We start from the raw sequence: 21,752 nt of genomic DNA, 5'->3' as shown, positions 1-21,752 counted from the left end.
ATGGTTACGATGTTAGATGCCATCATGGAACTGAATTCTGATCCATGAAATTGGACTTAGTGGAAGTTATAAGTGATAGTGTAGTTTTGTCAGATTTTGTAAGAAAATTAAGATACCTATACCTGCACCGCAACTGACAAACAATGGAAAGTGGTTATAGAATCTAGTAGTGTCTCACTTGTCCAACCCTAAAGGCCCCGTCACACGCAACGACGTATCTAACGATATATCGCCGGGGTCAGGGATTCCGTGACGCACATCCGGCATCGTTAGCGACGTCTTTGTGTGTGACACCAACGAGCGACCGTTAACGATGGAGAATACTCACCAAATCGTCCATCGTTGACACGTCGTTCATTTTCAAAAAAATCGTTTATTTTTGAGGACGCAGGTTGTTCCTCGTTCCCGAGGCAGCACACATCGCTGTGTGTGACACCCCGGGAATGACAAACAACAGCTTACCTGCGGCCACCGGCAATGAGGAAGGAAGGAGGTGGGCGGGATGTTACGGCCGCTCATCTCCGCCCTTCCACTTCTATTGGGCGGCCGCTGAGTGACGCCGCTGTGACACCACACGAACCGTCCCCTTAGAAAGGAGGCGGTTCGCTGGCCACAGTGACGTTGCTAGGCAGGTAAGTCCGTGTGATGGCTCCAAACGATATTGTGCGCCACAGGCAGCGATTTGCCCGTGAAGCACAAACGACAAGGGTGGGTACGCTCGCTAGTGATTTCGCTGCGTGTGACGGGGCCTTAAGAATGAAATCATCTTCCAATTGTCATAGGCTTTGCTTCTCCTCAATGATCATTAGCGGCCACTTATTGTCAAAGTCATAGGATGACCATGTAATATATGGTTCCAACAAAGTGGGAGCTGCTTTCTGTCTCATAGAGTGGAGAACCCCCTCTATTATCTATATATTGTAAAGCAGGGGTCCCCAACTCCAGTACTTAAGGGCCACCAACACTGCATGTTTTCTGGGTCTCCTTAGTATTGCACAGGTGATCATTCCAACACCCATGCAATGCTAAGGAAAACCTGAGAACATGCACTGTTGGTTGCCCTCGAGGACTGGAGTTGGGGACCCCTGCAGTAAAGGGCATGGTGGTGGATGGGAGATATATTCCACCTAGCAAATGCCGTTTGCACTAGTGAGCAGCATGGAAGGAGGTCAAACATGGCCTGGACCTTCTCTGCTATTCCTGGTTTTTGGGACAACGCCCAAGGTACACAGCTGCAGTATTAGCATATCATAAATAGACAGCCAGAATGTCTCAATATGGTGGGTGGTTGGGCTGGAACACTGAAGCAGTGGGAATGATATAACTGAATGGACTGGCCCCTCCAGGACCTTTGCTATGCTGTTTGACAACCTGGACTTTTGCTTTGCATTCCTGTCTGAAGTAAGACGGTTCATTTATGTTTGTAGTCAGGGTGAATAAAACCTTGACGTTTTGGAGTGAAAACCTCTGTATGCCTCTTTCCTGCATCCCTGCCATCGCCTACCAGAGCTGAATCCCTACAATATATATAATTCTTGTCTGGACCACTGCAGCTCTACTGATTAGGCTCCTTCCCACTAAACTCTCCCTTCTGCAGTCTTTCATGAATGCAGCAGCCAGGATCATATTTCTGTCCAACCCCTACACTAATGCTTCCACGCTGTGCCAGTCTTTGCACTTGTTACCCATCCACTACAGAATCCAATATAAACTTATCTCTCTTGCGCACAATTCTCTCCACAGTTCAGAAGCGCTCTACTTCTCCCTCATCTCTATCACCCTACCCATTGTCTCTGTCCTGCCAATGACCATCTTTGCGCTACACCAGACAATCCAGCTAATTACTAGTATCCATAATTTCAAGCATGCCCTAAAAATGGATTTCTTTACACTGGCCTAATTATCTCCTGTTCTCTTTTCCACGCACTCCTTAGCTTTTTGTACCTCTACTTGTATAGATACTGGCTGGTGTCTGCTTCATGCAGCATTATTTGATTATACTGATGCATGGACCTTACATGAGAAGGACTTTATTTTTGCCTTTTGGGTCAGCCATATTTCCTAAATGATTGTAAGTTTGCGACCAGGGCCATTACTTCTCTTGGTGTGCGTTGAACTGTTTGTTACTTTATAAAGTCTTCTCTTGTTTGTAGACGTTCCATCTGAATAGTAAAGTGCTGCGGAATATGTTGGAGCTATAAAAATAAAAAATAGTATTATTATTATTATAAAAGATCAAATGAACAATGATGGTTCTGATGGGACATTTTGAAGTTGGCCAACGTTGACTCTCATGTTGATAACCTCATCTTTTTTTCTTCTAGTTATGCAGCTTTAATAGCGGATTGGCCCGTGGTGGTTCTCGGGATGTGCACCGTACTGATTGTCGTCTGTGCCCTGATTGGCATTTTGGTGCCTGATCTCCCAGACTTTTCTGATCCGCTCCTGGTATGTACAATATGTTGAACTTTAAGGGGTACTTTGCACGTTGCGACATCGCTACTGCTATCTCGGGGTCAAATCGAAAGTGACGCACATCCGGCGCCGGTAACGATGTCGCAAGGTGTAAAGCCTAGAAGCACCGATAAACGATCGCAAAAGCGTCGAAAATCGGTGATCTGTGTAGTGCCGGGGAATTTCCATAATTTCGCTGTAGCGACAGGTACGATGTTGTTCCTCGTTCCTGCGGCAGCACACATCGTAGTGTATGAAGCCGCAGGAGCGAGGAACATCTCCTTACCTGCGTCCCGCCTGCAATGAGGAAGGAAGGAGGTGGGTGAGATGTTTACGTCCCGCTCATCTCCGCCCCTCCGCTTCTATTGGCCGCCTGCCGTGTGACGCCGCACGACCCGCCCCCTTAGGAAGGAGGCGGGTCGCCGGCAGAGCGATGTCGCAGGGCAGGTAAGTGCGTGTGAAGCTGCCGTAGCGATAATGTTCGCTACAGCAGCTATCACAAGATATCGCATCTGCGACGGGGGGGGACTATCGCGCTCGGCATCGCTAGCATTGTCTAGCGATGTCGCAGCTTGCAAAGTACCCCTAAGTTCTAGGGCCCTAAACCAAAATCAATTCCATGTCCCCACTGGTATCCTTTTGTGACCAAATGGCCATCATAATGTAGCCTCTTGCCCCAAATCATGGGAAAAATTTGTTTGTTTTGACTGTGGTGATGTGAAATAAAAAAAATATTCTAGAAAATGAATTAAAGAAAAAAAAACTGACATTAAAGAACGTAAAATAATAATAAAAAAAAATGTTTTACTCGGCCAAATCTTGGATTTAATTCATCTGTGTTTTTGCTATCACAGATCTGAAACATGCAATCAGTCTTTGAAAATAAAATATGTGAAGCAAAAAGGTTATTTTGGGAATTTTATTATTTTTCAGAATTTCGTAACAGGAGATGGTTTTTCTCAGATGTCTGAGGGTGCTTAGCTTGATTTATAAGTTGTAGAATTCAGTTCTTTAGATGATTTAATGGAGATTCTAACAGTGAAAAACAAGTACTGTGTGTGTTAATGGTGCGAAGATGATGCAAAAATGACAGTCAATTTTTCTCGATTTATATTTGACCAGTTTAAAAGGTTTTTATGAATTTAGAAAAAGTTGGCTGTTTTCTACCTAAAATTGTGCCACATCTGTATATGGGTTTTGTCTGATATTTTAACTTAGCTGAACTGTAATAGTCAACAGTCAAGTTGTGTGACCAGTAAAGATTAGCCAATATGTCTGTACTGAATTAAATTTGTTAGGCATTTCCTGAAAAACTCAGGTTTGACACAATCCAATTATATATATATATATATATATATATATATGATTTATACTTGCATATCCTAAGGGTGGCTTTACATGCTGCGATATCCGGCCCGATATCGCTAGCATGAGACCCGCCCCCATCGTTTGTGCGCGACGGGTATACTGCTGCCCGTCGCGCACAAAAACGCGCACCCGCGTCACACGTACTTACCTGCCCTTTGACATCGCTGTGACCGGCGAACCGCCTCCTTTCTAAGGGGGCGGTCCGTTCGGCGTCACAGCGACGTCACTGAGCGGCCGCCCAATGAAAGCGGAGGGGCGGAGATGAGTGGGACGAACATCCCGCCCACCTCCTTCCTTCCGCATTATGGCCGGCGGCAGGTAGGAGATGTTCCTCGTTCCTACGGGGGTCACACACAGCGATGTGCACTGCCGCAGGAACGAGGAACAACAACGGGAAAGCGATAGTATCGATAATTGGGAGCGGACCCCCATGTCAACGAGGAGCGATTTGGGACGATTTTGCAATGATCCAAAATCGCTCCTTGGAGTCACACACTATGAGATCGCTACAGCGACCGGATGTGCGTCACAAATTCCGTGACCCCAACGAGATCGCTGTAGCGAAATCGTAGCGTGTAAAGCCCGCTTTAGGCTGCCCTTCACGTGACTTGCAACAGCAGTTCTCTGTCCCCTTTCCTCCGCCTTCTTTGGGGTTGGCCTTTGGGGTTGGCCTTTTGGGGTTGGCCTTTTGGGGTTGGCCTTTTGGGGTTGGCCTTTGGGGTTGGTCTTTGGGGTTGGTCTTTGGGGTTGGTCTTTGGGGTTGGTCTTTGGGGTTGGTCTTTGGGGTTGGGCTTTGGGGTTGGGCTTTGGGGTTGGGCTTTGGGGTTGGCCTTTGGGGTTGGCCTTTGGGGTTGGCCTTTGGGGTTGGCCTTTGGGGTTGGCCTTTGGGGTTGGCCTTTGGGGTTGGCCTTTGGGGTTGGCCTTTGGGGTTGGCCTTTGGGGTTGGCCTTTGGGGTTGGCCTTTGGGGTTGGCCTTTGGGGTTGGCCTTTGGGGTTGGCCTTTGGGGTTGGCCTTTGGGGTTGGCCTTCGGGGTTGGCCTTCGGGGTTGGCCTGCGGGACGGGTCTTTGGGACGGGTCTTTTAAATGGGTCTCCTAGTTTGGTCTTTGAGATCAGTTTTCAGGATTAGTCTTTGGGATCAGTCTTCAGTCCAGATCTACCATTTCTGATTAGGCTTTACATGGTTTTGTGGGATGTGACTCATTTGTCAGAAGACCCAGACAAATCCCAAGCGAGGCGAGTGGAGGAGTTTCAGCTGAGGAGTGGGCATAGTACAGATGAGTATTAACTTGCATTATTTTTTAAAACCCTTTCTGTTTCTTTTTATTTATTATGCTTTGGGCTGTGGAGAGACCTCAGAGCATAATAAATATCATTTTAGAACAGGCTCCACAAAATATGCCCGGAAACAAATTTTGGGAGATTCATATCTATTAACAATTTTTAATCTAGAGTTACAAATGTTTGTCCCAGTCGCATCAACTGTTCAAGCTGCTATTGAAGCGGGTTGACTCACAAGTGACTTTTGTTCCTATTCACAAGCTATATGAAATTCTAGAGAAGGCATATCACAGCAGAAGCATGTAGAAAGTGGATACAGTCACTTCGACACTCCTAACCTATAGTTGTCAAAGACTTGCCTTCAACCTGTTGTAGACACTTGATGAAAGTGTCCAATTATCGGAAAATATTTTTTGGAAGAATCCTCATTTCAGAGGTTGAGCCTCACTAGATATCAGATTCTTGGGCTGTTCTTGTTCTTTGGTGATGAGTGGATGGATCTTCTTGAGCTTGTGGGTTGTTGATGAATGAACAGGCTTTACAATGGGAGTTATTTTTTAATAGGTTGACTTACGATGTCCTTGGGGAGTGTTGACTGAATGAATACATGTCTATGAGGAGACATAATAAGCATGTTAGATGATCAGCAGTTGTAGCCCCAGGCATTTAATATACAGAACGCGTCATCTCCAGCCTAGCGTTATCAGTTGTCGTCCACCTGTTGGAGGCAGTAACCTCTGACCTGTCTGATCTGACCTCTTTCTGCACATCGACTTGTTAGTACTTCTTTTGTTGTCATTGATGACATTCCTTTTATCTCATCTTACAGGGGTTCGAGCCCAGGGGGACTGCCATCGGCCAAAGACTGGTGACGTGGAATAACATGGTGGAGAACACAGGATACAAGGCAACTCTAGCCAATTATCCATTCAAATATGCAGATGAACAAGCAAAAAAATAGTTAAGTCGTTTGTATTAATGATTTCAGATTTGGGAATGGCTAATTTTAAAAATTGAAATTAGATTTTTCTGGCTAGCACAATACTACAGTATATATGATGTTGTACATAAATATATTTACGGTAACAATAGCTTGGTACCATAAAGGGCAGTTGTTGTGCTTCTTGCAAAAAATGTTGCCAAATATTGCCGATCATCCCAAGTCTTGTGGGATGATCGGCATTGGGCGTCATACAGTGCCCTTGTCAAATAGGGTACAATCCGAGCCTCCAACCATAAAGTATAAGGTTCTGGTGGGAGATAGTAATATTGGAAATATTAGGGGTTCCTCTTGGCCATCTCGTCTGGATCTTAACACCCAAAAGCCAACGGTAGACATTGATAATACCAAACACAGACATTGTGTTTGGAAAAAAAACGTTGAAAAGCAATCATACGGTGCCCAAAATGACTATTTAGCTTACAATCTTTGGGATTAGCCTCTATCGGTATCATACAGTGGCGTTGGCAACTTACATTACTATCTTTTTACTGGGTGAGCTGCGGCCATACGGTTTAGACTTCTGGTGGGAGACGTGAACATTAGTATCGCCATGCAGAAATCTTGGGGTTTCAACTGGATTACTTTGGGCCACAATGAAAAATGTTATTAGAGCCCCCACCTATAATATACCATTTGGTGTCTACTTGTGTCACAGAGGAGCTTTTAGTCTTAAGGCCACCCAATATACGATAGAGTAATGTTGGCAGAACCCACCAATATTGGTGAGCTCGGACGACAGTCTTGTGTATGGTGACCTCCCAACTCTCCACGGCAGGTGATGTTGTGGGAGAAAATTATAGGGCACATCTTATTTCGGCCTTCCAATCCTTCTCGTTGAGATAAGCCACCACTGGAGGATTCTGGCAGTAATCCACTCATAGAGAACAAGAGAGCAAGTCGGGAGAGGTAGCTGTTGGTTAAATCATCATGTGGCCCAGCGATATCTATTGTGTATGAGGGGCTTTACTGAGGCACCAGGTTCTGAGTGAAACTGCTACCCCCTGATTATAACAGGCTTATTCCAATATGCATGGGTAGCTATGGACTGACATTTACAGCTTTGGCTACTTGACTCCCGGGATTTGTCTGTCTTGGGATACAAAGTAAATTCATAATGATAAGCTTCCCTTTTGTAGTCCACACTTGGCCATATCAATGATTTTCCAGTGTCTTTAGATTCACGCTGAGTCTTGCAATAAGAGACTCTTGTAAGTATCAGTGGGGGGGCAGCTTCTCTACACAAGGCGGACATGGCCGAAGAACAAACAAAAGCTTCTACCCAAAACAAAGAACAAAGAAGTCAACAGCTCCCATCTCTAGAGTATAAGACAGTTTACAAGACCCTTTCCAAATAGACCCCCAAAATCCAAAAATATCCTGGGTATAGAAGAATAAATGACGTATTAGTATCTGCATCTGATTAAACGTAGGGTAGCTTTTTAGGTTGATGTTTTCCTGAAATATAACTATATTAATCCTATTGTCTTCTGTTACAGTCATCAGCCTGAACGATGGTCGGAAGATCATTATGAAAGGGAGAAAAGACAGGTAGACTGGGACTTCCATAAGGACAGCTTTTTCTGTGCGGTGCCAAGTAAGTCTGTCTTCTACGTAAGGGTGTGCTAACTGTCTAATAAAAAAGGTTTTGTGTCGTGAAGGATTTGAGATGAAATACGCCCCCCAAATTATGTAACCCTAAATGCAAATGTAGTTCTAAACCCAACTGATCTCTTCCACAGGCTTTATCCCTATGCTGTAGGAGAAGCTTTGTCTATCTTGTTTTATACAATTAGTTACACTTGAGATTCATGTAAGGAATGTAGGTTGATATCCAAGTCATTCATAGATGATTGGCATGGGTTGCACATGCTGATAGCTCTAAATGCCCCCATGACCCCGTGGTTAGAGAAAGGCTCACCAATTTTGGTGAGATTGGCCTCCTACCTGAAGTGTAAGGGGCAACTTGACTCTTCCCTGATAGATGATGTTGGAGGAAAGATGGATAGAACTTGTCGAATCTCCTCATCCGTTCCTTTTGTTCTCTCGGGACATAAGTTATATTCATAAGTCTTGCGGGAGCTTACTTCAATCATCTCATTGAAAACACATCCATAGGCTTGGCCTAACCAAGTGCACATGTGTATGGGGTAATTGGGATGAATAGCTGTTGGCCTTACACCGTAGATATTGGTCAGCTAAATGCTCGTATGTAGAGATGAGCGGATCCGTGGAAGTTCAGGTTCTGCAAGTCCCACCAAACGTTTTTAAAGTTCTATTCTGAACCCGGACTTGACCTGAACCCCAATGAAAGTCACTAATTGGGCAGTTCAGATCTCTGCCCATATACAGCCAGCCATAAACAGATTACTTCCGGGGGCGGGTGGGCGGGGTTTTTGCATTTTTTGCGGGATACACACTACATCTGATCACGCTGTTGTTACCACCAGTGCAAGCCATTCAAACACTGGAAGCGGCTGGCACTTGGCTGAGCACCAAACATATCGGAGTATAGTGCTTTGTGGTTGCATACGTAAAGCACCCAAACTCCAAATCCAAACTCTTTCTTTTGAAAAACGCTGTGTTCGTACTGAACACGAACACCAAACTTTAGGTTCGTTTATCTCCACTCGTATACTATATGTCCAATGCATTTTGGACCAATATTATACATTTAGGTCATTGTCATTTGCTACAAATGGATCAGTGGCACACACATTTTAAGGTCTTTCCTATATATCTGTTAGTTGTGCTCCTCGGAGGTGTGAAAATATTTTTAAAAGGGGTTTCCTCAAGGTATAAAGGGAGCAAATCACTAGTCTATGTTAAAGGGAATCTTTGTCAAAGACTGGTCACTCAAGAATGGTGGCCAAGCACTAGCCCACGTGAAGTCGGATAGTGGCTAGAACCAAGATTCGCATGTACATCCGGTAAAAAATTATCGCAATTTTTTTCTCATCTTAACCCAAAATTACATGTAGAATATTCCGTTAACTTGTGGTGCTGCGTTATATTGAAGACGCACCATCTTGTTGTCAGAAGACTGTTACGGCTGTATTATAATGAAAGATTCAATTACTATGAAATTTGATATCTTGATTTTTTAAAAAATGTAATTTGTCTTTTTATAAAAATAAATCATTTTTTTTTTAAATTTCAGATGACCACTATTCTCGAATTGTATTTACCTCAGTGAATGGACAGAGTCTATGGAATTTGCAAGCCATCAAGTCCATGTGCAATATAGACAATACAAGGGTAAGTACAAAAAATGTCAAATATTTGACGCATTCCTCAAATTCTTTAAAGTGTTTCAGAATCTCAAAAAGAAACCACCCAGGTCTTTCTCTACATCCTAGGGTTGGGATATTTGGATAGTCTCTGCCATTTGTATGGGGTCCCATGGATAATTATATTTGAGAGTAAATATGGGGGATGGTTGGTGGCAGTTTCCTTTACAAATCCTCCTCTATGTCTCTGGGGTAAGAACGGAGCTGAGTGACAAAAGTGTCGTTCCCACTGTGAATTGGGGAATTCCATTAAATTGTTTCATTGCTGGAAATTCACACTGGCATACCGGCATTCCTCAATGTGTCCCAAGGGCAAAGTCATTGCATAGGTGCTGGAAAAAACATTTACACAGAGAAAATTACAGTTAACCCACTGGGAAAAACTTACAATCATCTGTAATGGGCAATAATCCAGCACCCATCGGCTTCTATGTAGTCTAAATGATAGAAGAATATATCGGGTCTAATTTTCAACTCGCACGTTATTACATTCTGATTTTTTTTTGTGTGTGTGATTTTCATGTTTTTTTATTTTTTAATTTAATGGGCCAATGAGCCTAACATCAACAAATTACAAATGTTCTTTATGTAAAACTATTTGTTGTACACGGCGTTGCCCAAGATAGTAACTAAGTGTCTCTCTCCCACTCTCTCATTTTCTCTGTCTGGCTCCCTCCTTGTCTGTCTGGCTCCCTCCTTGTCTGTCTGGCTCCCTCCTTGTCTGTCTGGCTCCCTCCTTGTCTGTCTGGCTCCCTCCTTGTCTGTCTGGCTCCCTCCTTGTCTGTCTGGCTCCCTCTTTGTCTGTCTGGCTCCCTCTTTGTCTGTCTGGCTCCCTCCTTGTCTGTCTGGCTCCCTCCTTGTCTGTCTGGCTCCCTCCTTGTCTGTCTGTCTGGCTCCCTCCTTGTCTGTCTGGCTCCCTCTTTGTCTGTCTGGCTCCCTCCTTGTCTGTCTGGCTCCCTCCTTGTCTGTCTGGCTCCCTCCTTGTCTGTCTGGCTCCCTCCTTGTCTGTCTGGCTCCCTCCTTGTCTGTCTGGCTCCCTCCTTGTCTGTCTGGCTCCCTCCTTGTCTGTCTGGCTCCCTCCTTGTCTGTCTGGCTCCCTCCTTGTCTGTCTGGCTCCCTCCTTGTCTGTCTGGCTCCCTCCTTGTCTGTCTGGCTCCCTCCTTGTCTGTCTGTCTGGCTCCCTCCTTGTCTGTCTGTCTGGCTCCCTCCTTGTCTGTCTGTCTGGCTCCCTCCTTGTCTGTCTGTCTGGCTCCCTCCTTGTCTGTCTGTCTGGCTCCCTCCTTGTCTGTCTGTCTGGCTCCCTCCTCGTCTGTCTGTCTGGCTCCCTCCTTGTCTGTCTGTCTGGCTCCCTCCTTGTCTGTCTGTCTGGCTCCCTCCTTGTCTGTCTGTCTCCCTCCCTCCTTGTCTGTCTGTCTCCCTCCCTCCTTGTCTGTCTGTCTCCCTCCCTCCTTGTCTGTCTGTCTCCCTCCCTCCTTGTCTGTCTGTCTCCCTCCCTCCTTGTCTGTCTGTCTCCCTCCCTCCTTGTCTGTCTGTCTCCCTCCCTCCTTGTCTGTCTGTCTCCCTCCCTCCTTGTCTGTCTGTCTCCCTCCCTCCTTGTCTGTCTGTCTCCCTCCCTCCTTGTCTGTCTGTCTCCCTCCCTCCTTGTCTGTCTGTCTCCCTCCCTCCTTGTCTGTCTGTCTCCCTCCCTCCTTGTCTGTCTGTCTCCCTCCCTCCTTGTCTGTCTGTCTCCCTCCCTCCTTGTCTGTCTGTCTCCCTCCCTCCTTGTCTGTCTGTCTCCCTCCCTCCTTGTCTGTCTGTCTCCCTCCCTCCTTGTCTGTCTGTCTCCCTCCCTCCTTGTCTGTCTGTCTCCCTCCCTCCTTGTCTGTCTGTCTCCCTCCCTCCTTGTCTGTCTGTCTCCCTCCCTCCTTGTCTGTCTGTCTCCCTCCCTCCTTGTCTGTCTGTCTCCCTCCCTCCTTGTCTGTCTGTCTCCCTCCCTCCTTGTCTGTCTGTCTCCCTCCCTCCTTGTCTGTCTGTCTCCCTCCCTCCTTGTCTGTCTGTCTACCTCCCTCCTTGTCTGTCTGTCTCCCTCCCTCCTTGTCTGTCTGTCTCCCTCCCTCCTTGTCTGTCTGTCTCCCTCCCTCCTTGTCTGTCTGTCTCCCTCCCTCCTTGTCTGTCTGTCTCCCTCCCTCCTTGTCTGTCTGTCTCCCTCCCTCCTTGTCTGTCTGTCTCCCTCCCTCCTTGTCTGTCTGTCTGTCTCCCTCCCTCCTTGTCTGTCTGTCTCCCTCCTTGTCTGTCTCCCTCCCTCCTTGTCTGTCTCCCTCCCTCCTTGTCTGTCTCCCTCCCTCCTTGTCTGTCTCCCTCCCTCCTTGTCTGTCTGGCTCCCTCCTTGTCTGTCTGGCTCCCTCCTTGTCTGTCTGGCTCCCTCCTTGTCTGTCTGGCTCCCTCCTTGTCTGTCTGGCTCCCTCCTTGTCTGTCTGGCTCCCTCCTTGTCTGTCTGGCTCCCTCCTTGTCTGTCTGGCTCCCTCCTTGTCTGTCTGGCTCCCTCCTTGTCTGTCTGGCTCCCTCCTTGTCTGTCTGGCTCCCTCCTTGTCTGTCTGGCTCCCTCCTTGTCTGTCTGGCTCCCTCCTTGTCTGTCTGGCTCCCTCCTTGTCTGTCTGGCTCCCTCCTTGTCTGTCTGTCTCCCTCCTTGTCTGTCTGTCTCCCTCCTTGTCTGTCTGGCTCCCTCCTTGTCTGTCTGTCTGTCTCTCTCCCTCTTTGTCTGTCTGTCTCCCTCCCACTCTCTCTCTCTCTCTTTCTCGGTCTCTCTTTCTGTCTCTCTCTTTCTCGGTTTCTCTTTCTGTCTCTCTCTTTCTCTCTTTCTGTCTCTCTCTTTCTCGGTCTCTCTTTCTGTCTCTCTCTTTCTCGGTCTCTCTTTCTGTCTTTCTCTTTCTCGGTCTCTCTTTCTGTCTTTCTCTTTCTCTGTCTCTTTTTGTCTTTCTCTTTCTCGGTCTCTCTTTTTGTCTTTCTCTTTCTCGGTCTCTCTTTTTGTCTTTCTCTTTCTCGGTCTCTCTTTTTGTCTTTCTCTTTCTCAGTCTCTCTTTCTGTATTTCTCTTTCTTGGTCTCTCTTTCTGTCTTTCTCGGTCTCTCTCTGCCTTTCTGTTTCTCTCTTTGTCTCTGTGTATCTGTCTCTCTCTGTCTGTCTCTCTGTCTGTCTCTGTCTCTCCACAGATATATTAACTCACATATAAGTTTCTTATATTAACAATGTCCTTCGTTGCCTATAGCAACCAATCACAGAACCTATTAATGACCTGTAGCTCCCAGCTCCATTGACTTTAATGTAAGCAGGTTTTTGTGGCGAATAACTGTAAAGCGCGGGGTTAAATTTTCCCCAAAAAACATAGTCTATGATGTTCCCGGAGTTACATGAGGCAGCTGTGCACAATTTCATGATTGTAAATGTGACGGTGCGGACATACACATACTCAGCTTTATATATTCGATACAGTACTGTGGCGATTATGAGGACAGGAATTTATTTTAGTCCTTACAATTGGCTTTTTCCCCAGGCGGAAATGATGGTATACTAGTAGACCCTGGACTTAAAGAGATTGGCCATTTTTAGGCCTAATATTAAAAGTTGCCTAATATAGGAAATGTACGTCCGTGCTGACGTCCTCCATTCATAACTCATGCCCCCTTGCTCTGGAACCCTTAGGCCGTCTTCACACGTCAGGTTTTTTTTCCTCTTTGCTGGACCCATTCTTTTTGTTTCCGTATCCGTTTTTACAACGCTCATTGCATTACTGAAGAAAAAATATTATCTTTTCCCACTCATTAAACTGTTTTTCCCACGGTGGCTTTGACTTACGAGTTTGATCCACAAAGCAGATCCAATTAGGACATTTTCAATTTTATTTTTCCGCGGACAGTAGGCCTGCAGAAAAGGACATGTGAAACGACACATAGATTGTAATGGTTCGTGATCTATTCAGAAAAACAACTGATAGAACACATACCAAAACAATTGGGCAGAAGATTTTGGGGAGTTGTCTCCAAATACAGTATTCATCCTTCATTGAAACACAAGACGTCTTACCACTGAGCTTGCGCCGTCAGGAATCTAGCGCAGGTGCAGTTTAGAATTTTCATCCAATTGTTACAAGGAAGTTTTTAGAAACATTGCCGACTGTCATGGCAGCGTCAGGATCTGGGGAGATTCTGGTTCTCTGCCTGCTAACTTCTCTGATGTCTGTGATCAGCGCAGGGAGACTCGGGCGTTGACCCAAAGACTTGTAGTTCATAGGCAGGCTAGCAAGAGTTAATCTCTGCTAGACTGCTTGGTAGTCTCCTTTGATCACATGCTGTGAAGGAGAAAGTCACATTTGCTCCCCTGTTATATATGCTGGCTGGTCAATTCCATTAATGCCAGCTATAGCTTCTCTATACTGGTCTGGTGAGGGTTGTGATCCAGACTTACTGGTGTTTGTAGTACTTTGTTACTGTGAGCGGTTGTGGTGTTAACCCTTGCCTTCCTTTTCTTGATTTTCTCCTTAGTCTCTTACTGTTTGTTCGTGTAATTTTGCAGTGTGTTTGAGTTTTGATTTTTCCCTGTCTATCTTTATCTGTGTTACCATCACACTCCTGCCCCTTCCTTCCCTGGGGGTAAGGAACAGATTAGCTCTGATCAGGAGTAAAGCCAGACACGGGACTTCGGTATCTCTACCATCAGGGTTAATCTGGAGGATAGGGATAGCCTAGGGTCCCCTAGCGTGAGGGACAGTATAGGAGCCCCCTGTCCCTCGCTATCCTACAGTCACATCGTGAAACCAATAGGTGCTAGTTCATGAGCAATCGTTTTATGACCAAAAATGACTGGATACCCCTTCACTCAATGACATGTTTGGCCAGTTGTTACTAAATGGTCTGAAATATGTACACCGCGTGCAGACTTATTAGGCAAGTCGTATTTTAGCGGATTTTTTTTATTATTGATCAACAACTATGTTCTCAATTAACCCAAAAGACTCATAAATATCAAAGCTTAATATTTTTGGCAGTTGGAGTGGGGTTTTTTAGATTTGGCTATCTTAGGAGGATTCTGTTTGTGCAGGTTAGGCTACTTTCACACATCCGGTTGTAGCAGTGCGGCACAATCCGGCGCTCTGCTGAAAAAACAAAACCCTTTTTTTTTGCCGCCGGTTTCGTTTTTTCCAGCATTGACTTGCATTGGTGCTGAATGGGCTTGCGTTCTGTCCGGTTTTTGCCGCATGCGGCAGATTTAGCTGATGCGGCGGCCAAATGGAACGTTCCCTGGCACGTTTTTTGCTCCGGCAAAAAAACCGTATTGCGCCGCATCCGGCCGCTGCGGCGCATTTTTCAATGCATGCCTATGGACGCCGGATGCGGTTTCTTCCACTGCGCATGCTCAGTAGTGTGCTGCAATCGGAAAAAAACGGACGGGCCGCATGTGAAAACTTATGCAAAGGATGCGGTGTTTTCGCCGCATCCGTTGCATAGGTTTCACAGCCGGATTGAGCTGCAGTGCTCAAACCGGATGTGTGAAAGTAGCCTAACTATTAATGTGCAGAATTATTAGGCAACTTAATAAAAAACAAATCTATTCCCATCTCACTTGTTTATTTTCACCAGGTAAACCAATATAACTGCACAAAATTTAGAAATAAACATTTCTGACATGCAAAAACAAAACCCAAAAAAATTTGTGACTAATATAGCCCCCTTTCTTTCTGATGACACTCAACATCCAACCATCCATAGATTCTGTCATTGCTTGATCGGTTTACTATCAACATTGCGTGCAGCAGCCACCACAGCCTCCAGACACTGTTCTGAGAGGTGTACTGTTTTCCCTCCCTGTAGATCTTACATTTTATGAGGCACTACAGGTTCTCTATGGGGTTCAGATCAGGTGAACAAGGGGGCCATGTAATTTATTTTTTCATCTTTTACAGCTTTACTGGCCAGCCACGCTGTGGAGTAGTTGGATGCATGTGATGGAGCATTGTCCTGTATGAAAATCATGGGGTTTTTTTAACGATAGCGACTTCTTCCTCTACCACTGCTTGAAGACGTTGTCTTTCAGAAACTGGCAGTAGGTCTGGGAGTTGAGCTTCACTCCATACTCAACCTGAAAAGGTCCCACAAGTTGATTTTTGATTATCCCAGCCCATACCAGTACCCCACCTCCACCTTGCTGGCATCTGAGTCGGAGTGGAGCTCTCTGCCCTTTACTGATCCAGCCTCTGGCCCATCCATCTGCCCATCAGGAGTCACTCTCATTTCATCAGTCCATAAAACCTTTGAAAAATCAGTCTTAATATATTTCTTGGCCCAGTCTTGATGTTTTATCTTATGTTTCTTGGTCAGAGGTGGTGGTTTTCAGCCTTCCTTACCTTGGCCATGTCCCTGAGTATGGCACACCTTGTGCTTTTTGATACTCCAGTAACGTTGCAGCTCTGAAATATGGCCAAACTGGTGGCAAATGGCATCTTGGCAGCTTTACGCTTGTTTTTTTCCTCAATTCATGGGCAGTTATTTTGCGCCTTTTTTGCCCAACACGCTTCTTGCGACCCTGTTGTTTATTTGCCATGAAACTCTTGATTGTTCGGTGATCACGCTTCAAAAGTTTGGCAATTTCAAGACTTCTGCATCCCTCTGCAAGACATCTCACAATATGGACTTTTCAGAGCCCGTCAAATCTCTCTTCTGACCCATTTTGCCAAAGGAAAGGAAGTTGCCTAATAATTAAGCACCCCTTATATAGGGTGTTGATGTCATTACACCGCACCCCTCCTCATTACAGAGATGCACATCACCTGATTTACTTTATTGGTAGTTGGCGCTCAGCCTATACAGCTTGGAGTAGTACAACATGTATAACAAGTATCATGTGATCAAAATACTCAATTGCCTAATAAGTCTGCACGCAGTGTATAGCTGCCTCAACATAACGATTGTCTATGAACCGAATATTGTTTTAATTGCTTTTTTACCCATCTTCCTGCTCGAATCTACTTTCTGTGGCCACCTTTAGGAACGATCTAGTTTTGCTAGTAGATTATTTAAAGTGGCGGGGGTTCTATTTAGCTTGAAGAAACGGCTCAATTCCCAGGCTCGGGTAATTATGGGCAAGTCACTAATGGAATTCAGATGCCGAACATTCCTAATTTAACTTTTCTTAATCACTGTAGGACACACAGGCAATTAAACATGAAATACAAACTGTTCTTGCCCTTTAGTTATGGTTCACCCCAAGCAATAAAAACGGCCTCATTACAGAGGGCGCTGGAGCTGTAATCTAATTATGGAAGACATGACATTTAACCCCTGTACAGATACTCCGCATCCTGGGCTACAGAGCATGTAGATTGTGAAATTTTTTTATAGCTCACCAATTAAGATTTGTAAATGGTAATTTACCAGCCACGTCAAAGATTTGTCTGTAAGAGTTTGGTAATTTTTGCGAGAATTTGGTGGAGATGGCCATTTACCCAAATGTTGACCAGTTTTATTCAACTGTAGACCCTAGTTTGAGTTTTGGAATTCTCTTCTCATTTTTCTTTTCTTCCATCCTACAGATCAGATCCCACCCGCAGTTCTCAGACCTGTGCCAGAGGACCACCGCAGACTCGTGTTGCCCCAGCTGGACCTTAGGAAACTACATTGCCATCCTTAACAACAGATCATCATGCCATAAGATTGTAGAGCGGGACGTGTCTCACACGCTAAAATTAATTCGTACCTGTGCCAAATATTACCATAACGGAACGTTGGGACCAGACTGCTGGGATATGGCGGCCAAAAGGAAGGACCAGCTGAAGTGTACCAACGTGCCTCGAAGATGTACCAAGTATAATGCTGTGTACCAGATTCTTCATTATCTGGTGGACAAAGACTTTTTTAATCCAAAGAATGTGGATTTCTCCAGTCCAGTTTTACGGCACAGTATGCTCTTCTCCCCGACCGAAAAAGGGGAGTCAATGATGAACATTTACTTAGATCGTTTTGAAAACTGGAATTGTTCTGATGGTGTAACGACCGTCACGGGAATAGAGTTTGGAATCAAACATAGCTTATTTCAAGACTATCTCTTAATGGATACTGTGTATCCGGCAATCGCCATTTTAATTGTCCTCTTGGTCATGTGTATATACACAAGATCAATGTTTATCACGCTGATGACCATGTTCGCCATAATTAGTTCACTGATTGTATCTTATTTCCTCTATCGTGTCGTATTTAACTTCGAGTTTTTCCCATTCATGAATCTCACTGCACTGATCATCCTCGTCGGAATTGGGGCGGACGATGCTTTCGTCTTGTGTGACGTCTGGAATTACACAAAATTTGACAAACCTCACGCGGAAACCTCAGAGACGGTTAGCATCACCCTGCAACATGCTGCTCTTTCTATGTTTGTCACCAGCTTTACCACCGCAGCGGCCTTCTACGCCAACTACGTCAGCAACATCACCGCGATCAGGTGTTTTGGAGTTTATGCCGGCACCGCCATATTGGTTAATTATCTTCTTATGGTCACTTGGCTACCTGCCGTAGTTGTCCTACACGAACGTTATCTCCTGAACATATTTACCTGTTTTAAGGGTCCTCAACAACGACCTTATAATAAGAAAAGCTGTTGGAATATAATGTGCCAGAAGGTGCAGGAGTTTCTCTTCGCAGTTTCGGAAGCATCAAGGATTTTCTTTGAGAAGGTATTGCCATGTATTGTCATCAAATTCAGATACGTATGGGTGTTTGGTTTCCTGGCCATAACCATCGGTGGAGCGTATATCGTATGTGTCAATCCAAAGATGAAACTCCCTTCTTTAGAACTGTCAGAATTTCAGGTGTTTCGTTCTTCCCATCCATTTGAACGATACGATGCGGAGTACAAAAAGCTGTTTATTTTTGAGCGGGTCCACCACGGAGAAGAGCTCCATATGCCTATTACTATCATCTGGGGAATCTCTCCAGAAGACAATGGAGATCCCTTGAATCCAAAAAGCAAGGGCAAGCTCAAACTGGACAGTAGCTTTAATATTGCCAGCCCTGCCTCTCAACAGTGGATTTTGAATTTTTGCCAAAAGTTGAAAAACCAAACTTTCTACTATCAAACAGATGAACAGGACTTCACCAGTTGTTTCATCGAGACCTTTAAACAATGGATGGAAAATCAGGACTGTGACGAACCTTCACTTTACCCATGTTGCAGCCAGTCGGGTTTTCCTTATAAGCAAGAAGTGTTTGAGCTCTGTATCAAAAGGGCTATCATGGAGCTGGAAAGGAGCACCGGTTACCATTTAGACAGCAAGACCCCCGGCCCGAGGTTTGACATCAATGACACCATCCGAGCTGTGGTGTTGGAGTTTAAAAGTTCTTACCTTTTCACCTTTGCCTATGAAAAGATGCACCACTTCTACAAGGAGGTTGACGCTTGGATCTCAAAGGAACTTCAGTCGGCTCCAGTTGGTCTCAGCAATGGATGGTTTGTCAGCAACCTTGAATTTTACGATCTTCAAGACAGCCTTTCCGATGGAACCTTGATTGCCATGGGATTATCTGTTGCCGTAGCTTTTAGCGTCATGCTCCTAACTACGTGGAACATAATCATAAGTCTGTATGCCATAGTTTCCATAGCAGGCACTATATTTGTTACTGTTGGCTCCTTGGTGCTTCTTGGGTGGGAACTCAACGTTCTAGAATCTGTCACTATATCCGTTGCCGTGGGTCTATCGGTTGATTTTGCCGTACATTATGGCGTCGCCTATCGTCTTGCTCCAGATCCAGATCGAGAAGGGAAAGTAGTCTTTTCTCTAAGTCGCATGGGTTCCGCCATAGCCATGGCTGCACTGACGACCTTCGTGGCTGGAGCAATGATGATGCCTTCAACTGTTCTAGCCTACACCCAGTTGGGAACTTTTATGATGTTGATTATGTGCATTAGCTGGGCATTTGCTACTTTCTTTTTTCAATGTATGTGTCGTTGTTTGGGGCCACAGGGAAGTTGTGGACAGATTCCATTGCCAAAAAAGTTACAGTTCAAAGCCTTCTCACAAGCGTTGTCATCGACCACAACCGAAAGGGGACAAAACAAGGCGAATCACAGTACTAAGTATCAGTTAGACACACGAAGTACAAAGACCGAAGTGGAACATGAACACTACGAGCTGGAACCTCTAGCATCACATAACAGTAGCACATCTTGAGGGACAAGTTGCAGAAATAAACTTGTTGAGATGTTCTTTGCGCTCACAATTTTGCGTCAACTTTTACAAATTGCAAACAGCATTGTAACCTTCTTGGCAAGACCATATGTACCGGGCACAGCCAAGCCTTGCATATGCCCCTATGGTCCATTGCTTGGCTTACTCATCCATGCCTAATGAGAAATATCCAGTCCTGTATACATTAATTGTCTCACACTATGGAATTGTCTGATCAAACCCATTGCCTATTAATGTGACGCCCTCCTTGAGCAGAGTGAGGGTACTATAAGGTTTTCCTATGAGCTGCTTTAATTTGAGGTCAACAGGTAGAGCGTGGGATTGCACCTCACTTCTACTCATTATAATGGAGCGGAGCTTCACTACCAGATGTAACGCATGGACAGGCGTGGCAGCCATGTTTTTACCTAATTCTGAACAAACCCTATTCTTGAAAATCACCCATTCATTCCATAGAGGGCCAGTAAACCGCTATGTATGGCCAAGGGTGGGTAGTGTTTTTTTTTTTCAACATTCTGCCCATGATAGGAGTGTGGTAGACTTTCATGTTTTTGTAAAGTATCTTTAAAAAAACAAAGCTCCTCCTACTACATAATTTTTGAAGGCTTCATACAGAAGAGGGTTGTTTATCTTTTTTTTTGTTTTTTACTTTTATTGGGTCTTTTTTGCTTCCTGAGCCCCTACATTAGGTGTAAAGAGTACAGATGAGCGGACCTATGAATATTCGGTTTCGCTGGGTTCAGCTGGACTTTTTTTTTTTTTTTTTTATTTAAAAATTTGGTTCAGGAACCGGACTTGACACAGACTTCAAACCTCAAAAAAGTCAACTGGGACCCGAAATTCTGTTCTGTAAAATGGTCTTAGTAATTCTCTCTTGCGCTCTCATGCTCTCTTGCTCTCTCTCTATTCTTGCTTGCTCTCTCTCCCTCTTACTCTCTCCCGTTCGCGCTGTCTCTCCCGCTCGCGCTGTCTCTCCCGCTCGCGCTGTCTCTCCCGCTCGCGCTGTCTCTCCCGCTCGCGCTGTCTCTCCCGCTCGCGCTGTCTCTCCCGCTCGCGCTGTCTCTCCCGCTCGCGCTGTCTCTCCCGCTCGCGCGCTCTTTTGCCCTCATGCTCGCTTGCTTTCTCTCCCACTCTTCCCCCCGCTCTCTCCCCCCCGCTCTCTCTTCCCTCCGCTCTCTCTCCCCCCCCCTGCGCTCTCTTCCCCCGCGCCCTCTCTCTCTTGCCCTCGTGCTTGCTTGCTCTCTCTCGCTCCGCAGCCTTTCAACAAACTTTGTTAGCATACAAACAGCACCCAAACTCTGACATTGACTTTTTTTAAAAGCCCATGTTCGGTTTCGAGTCCCGGACACCCAGTGTCCAGTACGAACCACAAATTTTACAGTCTACTGAAGAGTGGATCAGTGTTTTTTTTTTATTGCCAGCTGTTTTAATATTAAGGCGCCAGGTAACATTAGGGAACATTTTATATTTATTTTTCCCCCAAGAATTATAAATCCATAATTTTTATTTTTTTAAATATTTGCCCGTTGAGCGCACTAAAGCAATGGTTCCAAATCTAGAAGGATGTGACTAAAGGGAGAGGCGCAAGTGTGCGACAATGAAATAGCACTTCAGAGCAACAGTCGTGTATATCGTCCCTCGCATTTCAATTTATGAATGTCAGTTTTAGACCAAAATGTCGGGAATCTGACACTAAATCTGTCCACAAAGTGATGTAACTATGTCATGGTCAAGTGCAATTCTTTTGATTGTCTTATGCCAAACATTGATGCCAACGTGCCTGCTGTATTAAGAGAGATATCAAAGTTTATGTCAATAAAACCATATAGAGTATTGTGTCCTTCTTCTATTGTTTTTTTATCTTTTTTTTTTCTTCTATCAAGGGAATTTGTCAGCAGGTTTTTGCTTTGTAATCTGAAGTAGGGACAGAGACCCTGATTCCAGTCATGTCACTTAATTTACTAAATAGTACAGTTGTGATAAAATCACAGTTTTCTCTGCTGTAGATCGATCAGCGCTCGGAATGTTGAGCCCCGTATAACCCCGCCCACTCCACTGATTGGCTGCTTGTATATATTGTATATTGACAGCTGCCAAACGTGCTGGGGGCGTGGTTGGACTAGGAGGCACAAGACTCCTAGTCCTGTAGTG

The 21,752-nt window shown here is 45.1% G+C and overlaps 1 protein-coding gene across 2 annotated transcripts in view; it reads left to right on the top strand.

Annotated features, from left to right (window-relative positions):
• DISP1 (dispatched RND transporter family member 1) overlaps positions 1–21,427 on the top strand; it is a 163,393-nt gene extending 141,966 nt beyond the window's left edge. For both annotated transcript variants that reach the window (XM_075339099.1, XM_075339100.1), the window contains 5 exons: positions 2,325–2,448; positions 5,932–6,062; positions 7,602–7,699; positions 9,263–9,360; positions 16,953–21,427. In XM_075339099.1, the coding sequence (XP_075195214.1) occupies positions 2,325–2,448; positions 5,932–6,062; positions 7,602–7,699; positions 9,263–9,360; positions 16,953–19,583 (3,082 nt within the window). In that variant the 3' untranslated portion in view covers positions 19,584–21,427. The remainder of the gene's footprint in view (positions 1–2,324; positions 2,449–5,931; positions 6,063–7,601; positions 7,700–9,262; positions 9,361–16,952) is intronic.
• Positions 21,428–21,752: the final 325 nt, after the last annotated feature.

This window comes from Anomaloglossus baeobatrachus, chromosome 3 (assembly GCF_048569485.1).
Source record: "Anomaloglossus baeobatrachus isolate aAnoBae1 chromosome 3, aAnoBae1.hap1, whole genome shotgun sequence".
Taxonomy (NCBI): domain Eukaryota; kingdom Metazoa; phylum Chordata; class Amphibia; order Anura; family Aromobatidae; genus Anomaloglossus; species Anomaloglossus baeobatrachus.
The sequence above is the reverse complement of the archived record's forward strand: the minus strand, read 5'-3'. Positions and strand labels throughout refer to the sequence as shown.